This window comes from Myxocyprinus asiaticus, chromosome 26 (genome assembly GCF_019703515.2).
Source record: "Myxocyprinus asiaticus isolate MX2 ecotype Aquarium Trade chromosome 26, UBuf_Myxa_2, whole genome shotgun sequence".
Classification (NCBI taxonomy): Eukaryota; Metazoa; Chordata; class Actinopteri; order Cypriniformes; family Catostomidae; genus Myxocyprinus; species Myxocyprinus asiaticus.
Genome location: NC_059369.1, coordinates 20,960,159 through 20,972,914, shown reverse-complemented (window position 1 = coordinate 20,972,914; position 12,756 = coordinate 20,960,159). Strand labels below are relative to the sequence as shown.

The following is a 12,756-nucleotide window of genomic DNA, read 5'->3' as shown; positions in this document are numbered from 1 at the left end:
TACATCCGTTGACCGTTGGGCGCGAGCTTCTTGGTTGAGCGTTCCAATTTCTCTCATTCATTTTAATAGAAGTGGCCCATCTCTGCTAAATAATATGTGACTTTACACAGAAAATGTCAGTAAGTTATTTTATCACACTAAAAGCATGTTTACATGCATATTGTTTATGTCTTGTGGCTATACTTTTGAAAAAATGAGTATTTTAACGTTAAGAAATTGGCCCACATTTTTTATTTATTTATTTTATTTTTTTAAAGAAAGGAGGGGCAAGTTAAAATACATTTTTGTGGTAATTAATACTGTGCAGTAAATGCTGTCGATTGATCTTAATTTGTATTGAACCCAGAATATTCCTTTAAAGCAAAAACATTATCTTTATTTCAAAACGAATTCTGGAGTTACTCTTAAATCCTTAAAATAAGTTAGAAGAAAAAATATAAGAAGATTTGGTACTTTAATTAAATAATTTAATGTGAAAGAAGACCCTATAAAATATTGATTATTATTATTTTATTAATAGGCTATTATTATTATGTTAATGCTGTAGGCTGGTTTACTAGCTATCTTATTCACAGAACCCAGGCCGTTAAGGTTGATGTTAACCTATGCTTTGAGGGTGTGTAAAGGGGTTCCATATATATATATATATAATAAAAGAGGACCAAGAACTGATATATATATATATATATATATATATATATATATATATATATATATATATATATATATATATATATATATATATACACACACACACACACACACATATCAATTGTTTGGGGGAAAATATTCAAAAAGTTCATTTTTATACAGATGATATTGCAATCTATTGCTGTGAATCCACTAAAAGCTTTTAAGTGTTTGCAAAATGCTTTTGATGCGATTCAAGGCAGAGATTATTTAGCAGAGACTTCTATTAAAATGAGTGGGAGACATCGGAACGCTCAACCAAGGGAGCCCAACGGTCAACGGATGTACGTAGAAAGGAAGTCCCGCCTTACAGTTAAAGGAACTAATCACTTTTTAGTTACTGAAATCGCCTGTCAATCAACTCGAAAACACGCATGCGTATTAGCTATATAAGCCGGGAAAATTGCGTATTTTAACGTAATCTGAGGTAAAGAAGCACAATTTATGATACCAATGTTGTCAGATTTTACTGCTGATTTGAAATTTGTTCTTTTATCGTAATTTTGACCAACCGTTTTTGAGACTTTGGTCTTTCTCCATTCAAGTAGATGGGAGCTACACTGTCATGACTGGAAATAGCCTCTTGAGAGCGTCCCAAAAATGGCCGACAGTGGACTGACCAGCTAGAAAGACTTTATACAGGCTCAGCTTTATCAAATGAAGCTAGTGTTAAATGAGGATAAAACTAAGCTTATAATTTTTACAAATTCAAGGAAAGTTAAATGGACTGAAAGTATTTTCACTCCGCAAGGTCAAAAAATGTAAGTGGTTTTATACTTGGGTTTTGTAATGGATGACAAATTGTCTTTTAAGCCTCATATACATCGGTTAGTGAGTAAGCTTAAATTGAAACTATAGCTTTCTATTTTAGGAACAAATCAAGTTTTTCACTTGATGTGAGAAAAGGATTGGTTGAAGCAACATTTTTACCTATTCTTGACTATGGTGACCTGTTGTATGAATGCATCAGTGCACTGTCATCATATGCTGGATGGGACCATAAGGTTTATTACTTATTGCTCAAACCTTACTCACCACTTTATATTATACTTCAAAGTCGGTTGGCCATCATGTTTAATGCGTAGACTTAGTCACTGGTATGCATTTATATACAAGGCAAGTTTTGGAATATTACCTAGTTATTTATCTGTTTTCATGATGTGGAAATGTGGTGTTTATGGACTACGGTCTCAGGATATTGTACTCATGATGACTGTTCATAAAGCTCACTCTGAAATGGGTAAAAAGGCTTTTAAGTTTTCAGCACCATTTTCTTAGAACAGTTTGCAATCTGTCCTTAAATTTCAAGATCTTATTACTCTTAGTGAATTTTAAGTGATGGTTAAGTCCAAGAAATTACAATCCTTTCATTGTAACTGTTGTTAATGATTGTGATTTTTCTATGTCATTTAATATGATGTTAATTTATGTATTTATTTGGTATGCTGTATAGATCTGGTTGCTGACTTTCTTGTCCAGGTCTCTCTTGTATAAGAGATTCAAATCTCAATGGGACTAAACCGGTTAAATAAAGGTTAAATACAATGAAAAAATATATGTATATAATAATATATACAGTATATATAATATAGGGTCTTTCTACTTTTTTTGGGAACTCATGTTTATTGTTGAAACCATGTCGTAGCCTAATGCATTATTGTAATTATGGTTTTGGAGTAAATACAAATATTAGCAATAAAAAAAAACTTTTTTTTTTATTTATTTTTTTTAACCAAACCGGTTAGGCTGAGAATTTCAGAATGAACTAGGAAAAAAATATATCTTAATCCTAAACCTTGAATGTCAGGGTAAGAGCCTTAATAAGAAAGTTTACTTTTTAGCTTAGTTGACTTATCACTGGGCCTACTAAGAAATATCCACAAAACTGTGTTTGTGTATATATTGTTTGTACACAGTACGGTAGGCTATACATACAGTGTGTTATACAGAGAAAAATGAAGATGCTGATGATTTGTTATGGGCACTCGAAAGATATGGAGCTCTTTACTTTATATGTTCAGTCCAGCCTGAGACTATACGTGACAACTAAGTAAACGAAATCAGCTTGTGGTCGCACACAGGAAGAGCCACACCAGTGAACATAGCAACTTGAAATGACTGTTGAACAAGAATACTGAATAAAAACCACCAGATGGCGGGATTTATTAGAGGACTTGCATCAACAGTGGTGATGACACAACAGATGGAATGTGTAGTAAATGGCACTGGGATTAAGAACACCATCTGTGGTTTTATATTCAACATAAAAAAATACTTTATGATAAATATCTGTTGGGCAGGTGCATGCGAATAGAATAGAATAGAACAGAATTTACTGCAACACAACTTTATTTAATGTTACAGAGATCATAAATCATAATATTAATATAACAGTATGTTGAAAAGGTGGAAAGTGAAATAATTGGAAGTATGGAAGTATGATAAGATAACTGTGCAATGATAATAGCCAAATATTTGTGTAGCTAGGCTTTTGTAAGGCTTTTGCTGGTCCTTGGCAACATTGAAGATCTAGATGACTTGTCTTGAAGGTTGTAGCTCCTCCTGGATTTTGATAATGTTGATCACATGGCTGCAGTATAATACGGTAGCATGTTCTTGGTGAATTTGTGTAACAAACTATTTTCCTTTTAATATATGCAATACGCTATCTATGGGTAAACATTTTACCCATGTTGCTCCAGTGGGTCTTTCTTATGCAATTAATGGTACTTTCAGATAAAAAATTCCTGGCAAACAGCAATTGTCCAAATAGAATGACCAAAATTAATTCTTCTACAAACATCTGCTTCTTAATAATATATATTCGCTTTTGACATAAATTGATAAGTCAGTAGCAAACAGTGCAAAGCCCAGTGCATGATTTGCAAAGCTCTGTGAATGATTTGACTTTCTTTGCATCAAGAACCCCGATCAAAACTCCAATTACTTTGTTTGTGGAAACATTGTTGGACTTGATTTTATTTATTGTGTTTGGTAACAAACATTGCCAGTCTGTTTCACTGGGTATTTTGTTTGTTTTTATCCTTCAGATGGGAACATGATGGATAAGTCAAAGAGTAAGGAATTTTAAGGGATGTTGCTCATGGTTAAAAATAACAGAAAAATCTGTGTCTACTTATACAAACATTCTTAAAGCACATTTCTCTAGAGTTCTAGAGACCAATTCATTGATGACAAATTCATGTTGCATTAAGACAACTGGAGCAAACTGTTTACATCAGAGTGTATTTGAAGTTTAATTGCTGTTAATCATTTTGAAAGCTGCTAATAAAGGTAATAACATGTAATATGGAAAAACAAATGCATTTAATCTATTTTAACACATACAGACCAAATAAGTCATACTCTTTTTCTTGTTAAGGAGAATAAAACATTGCCCGAAGGTAAGAGACACTCAAAGAAAAGGGCAAAACATTGGTGGGAATAAACAGCCTCTGTTGGTGTATTAGCCTACATCAACAGAAGAAACTACTTTAACACAGTCTCATGCTGGCAGTTGTCAGAAACTTTATGAATCACCATCTTTAGAGGGAAAGGACAAACTCAGAACAACTTTTAAGATTATCCACAGAAACCTCCAAATGGGTAATGTAATCACAGGCCAGCTGTGTGCACTTGTAAAGTTGTTATAATCCCTCTCGTCCCTATAAACAGGAAAATACATAATATAAAGCATCATGCGTGCATCCACAAATAATACAGTTTATCCTAACATCCTGCCAAGTTTGCCTTTTTTGGATAGTCCTGCTCTTTCGTCTATTGTCAGCAAACTGGTTAATTTTTTATGTCATACAATAAACAGGCTACACTGTAAAATCAGTTACATTTATGGCAAAATACCAGCTGCTGTGATTGCCAGAAATCAGCGTGGTAACTACAAAAGGTCACATGATGACTTAAAGTTTATCAAGATTTTCCCTTCCAGGAGCAATAAGTAATACACATGTAGAGACACAATGAGTGCACAGTGTCACTCACCCAAACACAAAACACCATCAGGGACAGGGTGACACTAAAATAATGCAATAAACATTAGCTAAACTACATAAAATATAACACAGAACACCCTAATGTACATAACTGATATTGAAAAATAAAAAGAAGCATCAAATATAATGAAATGTGATAGGTCACGCATGGACTTGAACGCCGATTACAGTTTTTACCGTAATTTTAAGAAGGGTTTACCATTAACGGGATTTTTCTTGTTAATTATGTGGTAAAATCATAATTTATTTTTTTAACAATATTTTACTGTAAAATTACTTTTATTGTCTTGTTAAATATACTATTCTTTTTTAATGTATATGTTAAGGTAACTACCTGTTTAGCCATTTTTACTGTAGCATGTTGCTAATGGTTAAAAATAACAGAAAAATCTGTCTACTTATACAAACAATCTTAAAGCACATTTGTGTTCTTGTTCTGAGGTCTACAGACTAATTCATTGATGACAAATTAATGTTGCATTAAGACAACTGGAGCAAACTGTTTACATCAGAGTGTATTTGAAGTTTAATTGCTGTTAATCATTTTGAAAGCTGCTAATAAAGGTAATAACATGTAATATGGAAAAACAAATGCATTAAATCTACTGTAGACCAAATAAGCTACACTCTTTCTTTTGTAAAGAAGAATAAAACATTATAGGCAATTTTTGCAGGTTTAGCCATTTTCACTGTAGCATTTTTACATTCTTTTTTCGTTATCAAATTATGGACATTTTTTTTTTTACAGTGTACAGAAGTCAAGAACATACACAGCCATCATTTGTGTACAGACAACCACTGTTTGACTTTCTTATTAAAGATTCATTTGAAATATATATATATATATATATATATATACAGTACTGTGCAAAAGTCTTAGGCACATAATATGTTTCACAAAAACATTTGTCCTAAGATGGTTATTTATATCTTCAGCTTTAGTGTGTCAATGGGAAATACAATTTTAAACAAACAGTCCTTTTGCAAATAGATTAGAATAAAATAGAAGAACAGGGAGCCCTGCAACAGATGTCATGGCCCCCACAACCCCCCAAACTGAACATCGAGTCAGTCTGGGATTACATATAGAGACAGAAGCAATTGAGACAGCCTAAATAGATAGAAGAACTGTGGTGAATTCTCCAAGAAGCTTGGAACATCCTGTCTGCCAACAACCAAGAAAAACTGTGTCCTGGTGTACCTAGGGGAATTGGTGCTATTTTGATGGCAAAGATTATCTAAATATTGAGTTAGCTTTTTTATGTTTAATTTATATGACATTAAGTGATAAATGAAAACTATTTATGGCATTATTTTTGAAGAAATCCTCACTATGCAACATTTTTCACAAGTGCCTAAAACGTTTGCACAGTACTGTGTGTGTGTGTGTGTGTGTGTGTGTGTGTATATGTATATATATATAGGCTATATATTGGGCAAAAAAAAAAAAAAAAAGTGTGAATGGGATTTGTTATGTTTTAGCAATACTTTCGGCTGCAAGGGGAGGGTAATCTGACACAAACTGAATTACAAAGAAATTGTGTAAGTTATCTCCCCTTTACATCGCCCGCTTTGTGTTCTTTTCTAGTAACCCAAAGCAACTCCCAGAAAGGGCTCTGTCATGTTTGCTTGTTCTCTCTGTGCGAGCAACTTTCAGCGTTAAGGGTGGACGTGATATTTCAAACATCAGATCAGTGCGTTTATGTATTGGGTGCCCGGAAATTTTTCCAAATAAACACAGCTTGATTCAACTTGGGTGGGCAGACTTATCAACAGACTAATTCTATAAACAAATGAAGAAATAAGCGAGCACACCATTGGCTGGTAGGCAGGGGACACGCAGAGGGAGAGAGAGAGTCGGGGATTTCGGCAAATGAACATTTAATTAATGTGGGTGGGCTGAGAGAACACAACGAGTGTTTATCATAGACCGTTTATTTTCCAGCGCTAAGCCAACATAAAACAGCAAAACGGACAACAATTATTTAACATTTTAGACTCATGGAGCGCTCAGTATCTGCTCAGGCCTGCCGGTGATCTCCACAGACCGAAACTGTCCTCGCTGCAGTCATGAGTTTACACCGCAGTCAAGTGTCCCAGCCGACCGGCGTGTCTTCTTCAACTCTAGGCTTATCGAATTCCTCCCTAATCTACGTCTACGGGGGCGAAGTTGGGGGCATTATCCCCACTTTGGGATTCGCGTCCACCCGACAGGAGCTTCCGCAGAAACCTCCCTACAGCTACATCGCGCTCATCGCCATGGCAATTAAGAACGCGCCAGACAAGCGCGCGACGCTCAGCGGGATCTATCAGTTCATCATGGACCGCTTCCCCTTTTACCATGACAACAAGCAGGGCTGGCAGAACTCAATCCGCCACAACCTCTCGCTGAACGACTGCTTCATCAAAGTGCCCCGAGAGAAAGGGCGCCCGGGCAAGGGCAGCTACTGGACGCTGGACACCAAATGCCTGGACATGTTCGAGAACGGGAACTACCGGCGACGCAAGAGAAAGTGCAAAATTCAAGAGACGCGCGTGACCAAAACGAGTCCTAAGAGAACCCGAGGTGCGACACATCACCACAGCATTCACTTGGAAAAAGAGGACTCACGTTTAGTAGCGAAGCAAACGAATACGGACAAAAAACACCTTGAAAGAGAGCAGTCACACAATGCAACTCCAAGTGTGGCCACGCGCACCGAGTTTTGCGCGTCATCCGACTCTACGAAAGACTGGTGTTTGACGCGCCCTAATCCACGATGCCCGACACCCGAGTCGCTGAACCCGATAAATCGCACCGACACACAGACCGACCCTCGAGTGCTGGTAACCATGGAGCGACCGGACGGCGTTTTGCCAGCTGCAATTGGGAGCGCGCGAACTGGAGACGCCAGATCAGAAGACACGCATGCCGAAACGCACCCTAGAAAAACGACAGACAAATCGAAGGAGTTTAGCATTGACAGTATTCTATCGAAAAAGGAGAATCACCACCAACGGAGGTGCGGTGCTGCTGCGGGAGCGCCGGTGGCTCTTCTGGAGTCGCGCGGTTACGCGCTCACGTCCTCACTGATCGCGCACGCGCACCCACAGCTGTATCCACGCGGATTCCCGCTCTGCTCGTACCTGTCTCTCACCTGTCCTGAGAAAATGCTGAACTTTAGTGAGAAAACAGGCGACAGATTTTTCTTTTGACTGCTCGAGGCTTTTATGGCATGACATCACACTGACGCAAATAAATTAATCAAAGAGGCATTGTTATGTTTAGACAAGATAGGCTACAGTAAATTCAGTCTAGTAACATTCACCATTCTTGTTAATGGGAAATAAAATAGCCTACAGTTTATAAAACATTTATGAGGGATTAAGAATAAAACTGTTGTTATTATTGTATTACCGTTGTTATTATTATGGTTGTTGTCCTCATGGGATTCAACATGGGTGGCCCACATACTGAAGAGTAACAGTAGTTCATTCTTATGACGTAGGCTATACTATTATCAAGATGGGACTCTTTGCAAACAATCCATAGCACAGATGTCTGACTTTGCTAAATGTTAATGTTTATCTGAACTATGGTTATACTGTATATACTCCTCCCTACACATTTGAGAAAGACAAAGACAGACAAACTACTATAGACTGTACTGTTGTTTTGAACGTTCTTTAACAAATTTATACTGTAGATCAAAGGCGTCATTTACGGGTGGGACAGGTGGGACATGGCCCTTCCACTTTTTGCCTTTGCTAATTTTGTCCCCACCATTTAAAAAAAATAAATAAATAAAAATACACTTTAGTCAGGTAAGTGTATTATGCAGAAGAAACTGTGGCAGCAGGCTGTGATGTTCTCTCCATGTCATCTCTCAACAGAATTTCTCCCTTCCCTTTCGGGCCACAAGGGGGCCCCCTATAACTGTCTCATTGAGCCGCTACAGCTGCCTGAGTCTTACTCGCAGCTTTTAGTAAAATAAAATAAAAAAGGACCTCGCTTTGAGGGCTCCTTGGTGGCTCGAGGGCCCTAAGCGGCTGCTTATAGCGCTTATAGCTAGAAATGGACCTGCATGTATTTATTTACCGACAAAAAAAATCCCAGTACTGACAGTGTTAAATGCACGGTTCAAGTTATCAAATTAATTATGCGAAATATTTATTGGAGTGCTTGAATTGTTCATTAAGAATGACTATTTATCAAAACAGTAAAATATTATTTGATATTATCTGCACATAACCTAATTAATATTAATGAGTTTCGCCACTTCGCAATGTCCCAGCCTCCAACTGTCCCCACCGCTTTTTAAAACAAAGTGACGGCCATGCTGTAGATACTCAAACAGATTCACATTGGGGTAAAACAAAACCCGATTTGTACCGTGGACATATGACCATTCACTTCCCCAACCCAGTAAATATGGGGTTGAATTGAAAACACAATTCCTTAAATAAACAAGCATGTGTAAGAAAAATATTCAACAAATTTCTTCAAATATTCAAATTCCTTTAATCTCAAAACAGCTTGAGTTGTGTTTTTCAATCATTCTGAGCCTATTAACTGAAACTTTAAAACCTCAAGGAATGCTGTTTAATACATTTTGATTTCCTTATGAGTCTCATAAGTTTTCTTTTCATTTTGATTAATGAATAAATGCTTGGGCATGTGGAATTCTGAGTTTTGAGATTTCTTTGAGATTTGCTAAAAGTCTGAGAGATACACTAAAAACCCCACTAACCGTATATACAGTATGTACCTGAATCTCAGTACATCTGGCTAAATATGACTAACTGATAAATATACAGTATAACCATTCTAACAGCATAGAACTAAGAATAATGCTGAACTTTGAAACTAGTGTCCCACATGTATTGCTTGCCACCATATATAGCCATAAGTGGTTTTTGAACTGAAAGGTTTAAGTCTCAGTGAGTGCAAATCAGGAATGCTTGTGGAAATAAATAAGCTTCCCCACATTCGAGAAGAGGAACTCACATCCACAAGCATTTCCTGTGTATAGGATTCTTTTGGTCAGAAGTGTAAATAGAACGTCATCCATCCGAAGGTTTGTAGAGAGAAAGAGACTACATCTCTCAATCTACTGCCTCCATCTGTCCTCCTCTTCACAGATGGACTCCTTAGATGGAGCAGTCTGCATTTCCATTGGACTGGACCACAGCCCTGTACTTGCCATCCATGATTATAACAAAACATTATGATCCCATTGGTTAATTTTATGCTTAAATATCAACCATCTCTCATATTCAACAGGAGTCCTCAATATCATAATTTATTTTTCATCACTTGAAATCAGCAGAATTATTCCATAATTAGAACTTTATTTTGTATTATTAAGACTCATTTTTAAAGTCTAACTTGTTAGTTTCAGCCTTTTTTCCTTTCAACTCAAAGGTTTATTCGGTATATTTAATTTATAGATGTTTTTGCACTATATTCTCACACTTGGGACTTGTGATGTCAAAATGTCCTCAAAATAGATATATCATAGTCCATTTAAACACAGTACTAAAGAAAACTGCAACAAAGAGCATTGTGCCCTCTAGTGTTGTCCTTTAGTACAATACTCTGCAGTGAATAAAAACAAGAGAAAGTACACGCATGCAGGCCTTAACATACACATGTACTTTTAAAAGACATGATTAAGATAATACATTTTGATTGATTTACATTTTAAGTTAAGTTACATTAAGATTATGTAATACAATTATGTTATAAAGATGTATTGCTAATTATTTAAGAACAAGAGAGTTGGACAGACCATACTGTAGTATCTTTTAGATCTTTCCTTTTTTTTTTTTGTAACCACAATACAATTTCACACATGGCAAATGTTTTCTCACAGGCTTGCAGCAGATGGACAACAGAGTTTGTGTTCTGTTCTGTCCTTCTCAAGCATTATATTAAAATAAACAAACTGGAAAAATGATCTTCATAAGTGTAAAACAAATCTGCACTCAAGTCTAACAGGGAAACGTTGCCTCATTTTCATTTATTTTAACTGGAAATAGAGCACACTTTCTGTGGTCACAACCATAAGTGCTCTACCATGAGAGATGTTGCCTTGAATGTAGAGCAAATTTGGATAAAAGCAGTTGTCTGACTAAAAAGACCACATTTCTGTTGCATGAACAAAAACATATCGTTTGGCTCACTTGAAGTCATTTCTGACTTCTGAGTCAATTCTATTTTGTTGTTTAATCAAACTGACAAAAACTTTCATTGATTCAAGTCAACAAACAGCACTTTGCCACCCTCTCATGTCCCAATGTGCTTCAGACCTATGTTTCACCATAATAAAGAATTTACCATCGGTCCGGTCATGTAGAGGTCCATGGTTCAAAACTTGCATCTCCTCTAATGACTCATCTGAGACAGAGTTGACAAGGCCTGATAGGTCTGATAGGAGTCAAATCAAGAATGAGAGAAATGGAGCCAGAATGCAGACGTGTCATCACCCTTGTTTCATGTGCAATCAAACTCCAGGCAACATTTAATCATGCCATCTCAAACTGCTTGCATCAAAAGAGTTTTAATCTTTGTGTTTATTATATGTTTTCACTCCTAGCGTAAACCAAACTCAGTTGTCCAAATATGCTCTCAGCGCTGCGGGAGGGGTGGGGCTTTGATGAAGATTGATGGTCTCTCTGGGAGGAACATTAGCTCCTAATCAAGTTATGTTTCCTACCGCTCCGTTTTATTCATAGTCATTTGCATGCAGAGAGCACAAGACCCATGTTTGCCATCAGGTTTGCTCATGAAACACACTCACACACAATTCTGTCCATCCAGTCATGGTTAATATAGTTTAGATTTTTTAATTTAGTTTTTATTTCTATTCAATTTTCAAATTGTCCTTTCAATTTAGTTTTGCTTTTGCTCAACAGCTGTTACTTTTAGTTTTTGTATAGTTGATTCGCATTCGTATGATTCACATTCTTCTTGCAAATCGAATTTTTTTTGTGCAAATATGATTTATAAATTTTTTTCTTTGCTTTATTCCTCCCTTTTTTCTTTCTCCTCCTTGCCCAGGAGGTGGTGATATGTGCGAAGAATACGAATCAGCAAAGAAACAGAAGCAGAAGAACGCGGTCCTTTCATGAATGTGCATAGTAGGGCTGGTAAAAGTGTAGATTTATTGTCAAAAAGGACTTAAATATTGATTTGTTTCTCACCCACACCTATCATAGTGCTTCTGAAGACATGGATTTAACCACTGGAGTCTTATGGATTGCTTATATGCTACCTTTACCAGCTTTTTGGAGCTTCAAAGTTCTGGTCGCCATTCACTTGCATTGTATGGACCAACAGAGCTGAAATATTCTTCTAAAATTATTTGTTTGTGTTCTGCAGAAGAAAGAAAGTCATACACATCTGGGATGGCATGAGGGTGAGTAAGTGATGAGAGTATTTTCATTTTTGGGAGAACTATCCCTTTAACTGAAATGAATTAGTAGCAATTTATATTTTATTTTAGTCAGTTTTAGTGTCATGGAAATGTATTTTGTTTAGTTTCAGTTAATTAGTTTAGTTTTAGTTTTTGTTAGCAATAGTAGGTTAACACTCATACCAGTATTAGGAGCTGCTTTGGTGAATAAACTAGTCACTGTGTCTAATATGAAAAGCATAAATTTGCTGTAGTGCAATTTAGTATATGATTATTATATTGCAGGGCTGTCAGTGCTGTTAGAATATGTTTCTGTTTCTTTTCCCTTCTCTCTCACTCTCCTTTTCTGCCTAATGCTCACCAACATCCACACCCACATGCAAATAAACTGGTCTTGAGGTAAACCAGGCTACCCCTCATTTCATATGCACAGTTTTACCACAAGCACTTGTTTGTGATGCTGTTCAGTGTTTCAGGCATATTTTGGGAATATGAGGTTATATTGGCATTCATTTGGAATGTCCAGGGAGCCTCAATGCTCCATACGACCATTTTAAAGGTGAGATTCAGCAGAACCGTACACTGAATTCAAGCTCTCTCATTAAAGGTATACAGCAGTTTACCCCAAAATGTAAATTCTGTCATCGTTTAGTCACCCT

The 12,756-nt window shown here is 36.5% G+C and overlaps 1 protein-coding gene across 1 annotated transcript; it reads left to right on the top strand.

The window, feature by feature from the left end:
* Window positions 1–6,558: 6,558 nt before the first annotated feature.
* On the top strand, window positions 6,559–10,622 carry LOC127417400 (forkhead box protein L1-like). Its single transcript, XM_051657431.1, has one exon. The coding sequence runs from the start codon at window positions 6,771–6,773 to the stop codon at window positions 7,893–7,895; it is 1,125 nt and encodes a 374-aa protein (XP_051513391.1). The 5' UTR covers window positions 6,559–6,770; the 3' UTR covers window positions 7,896–10,622.
* The last annotated feature ends 2,134 nt before the right edge of the window (window positions 10,623–12,756 follow it).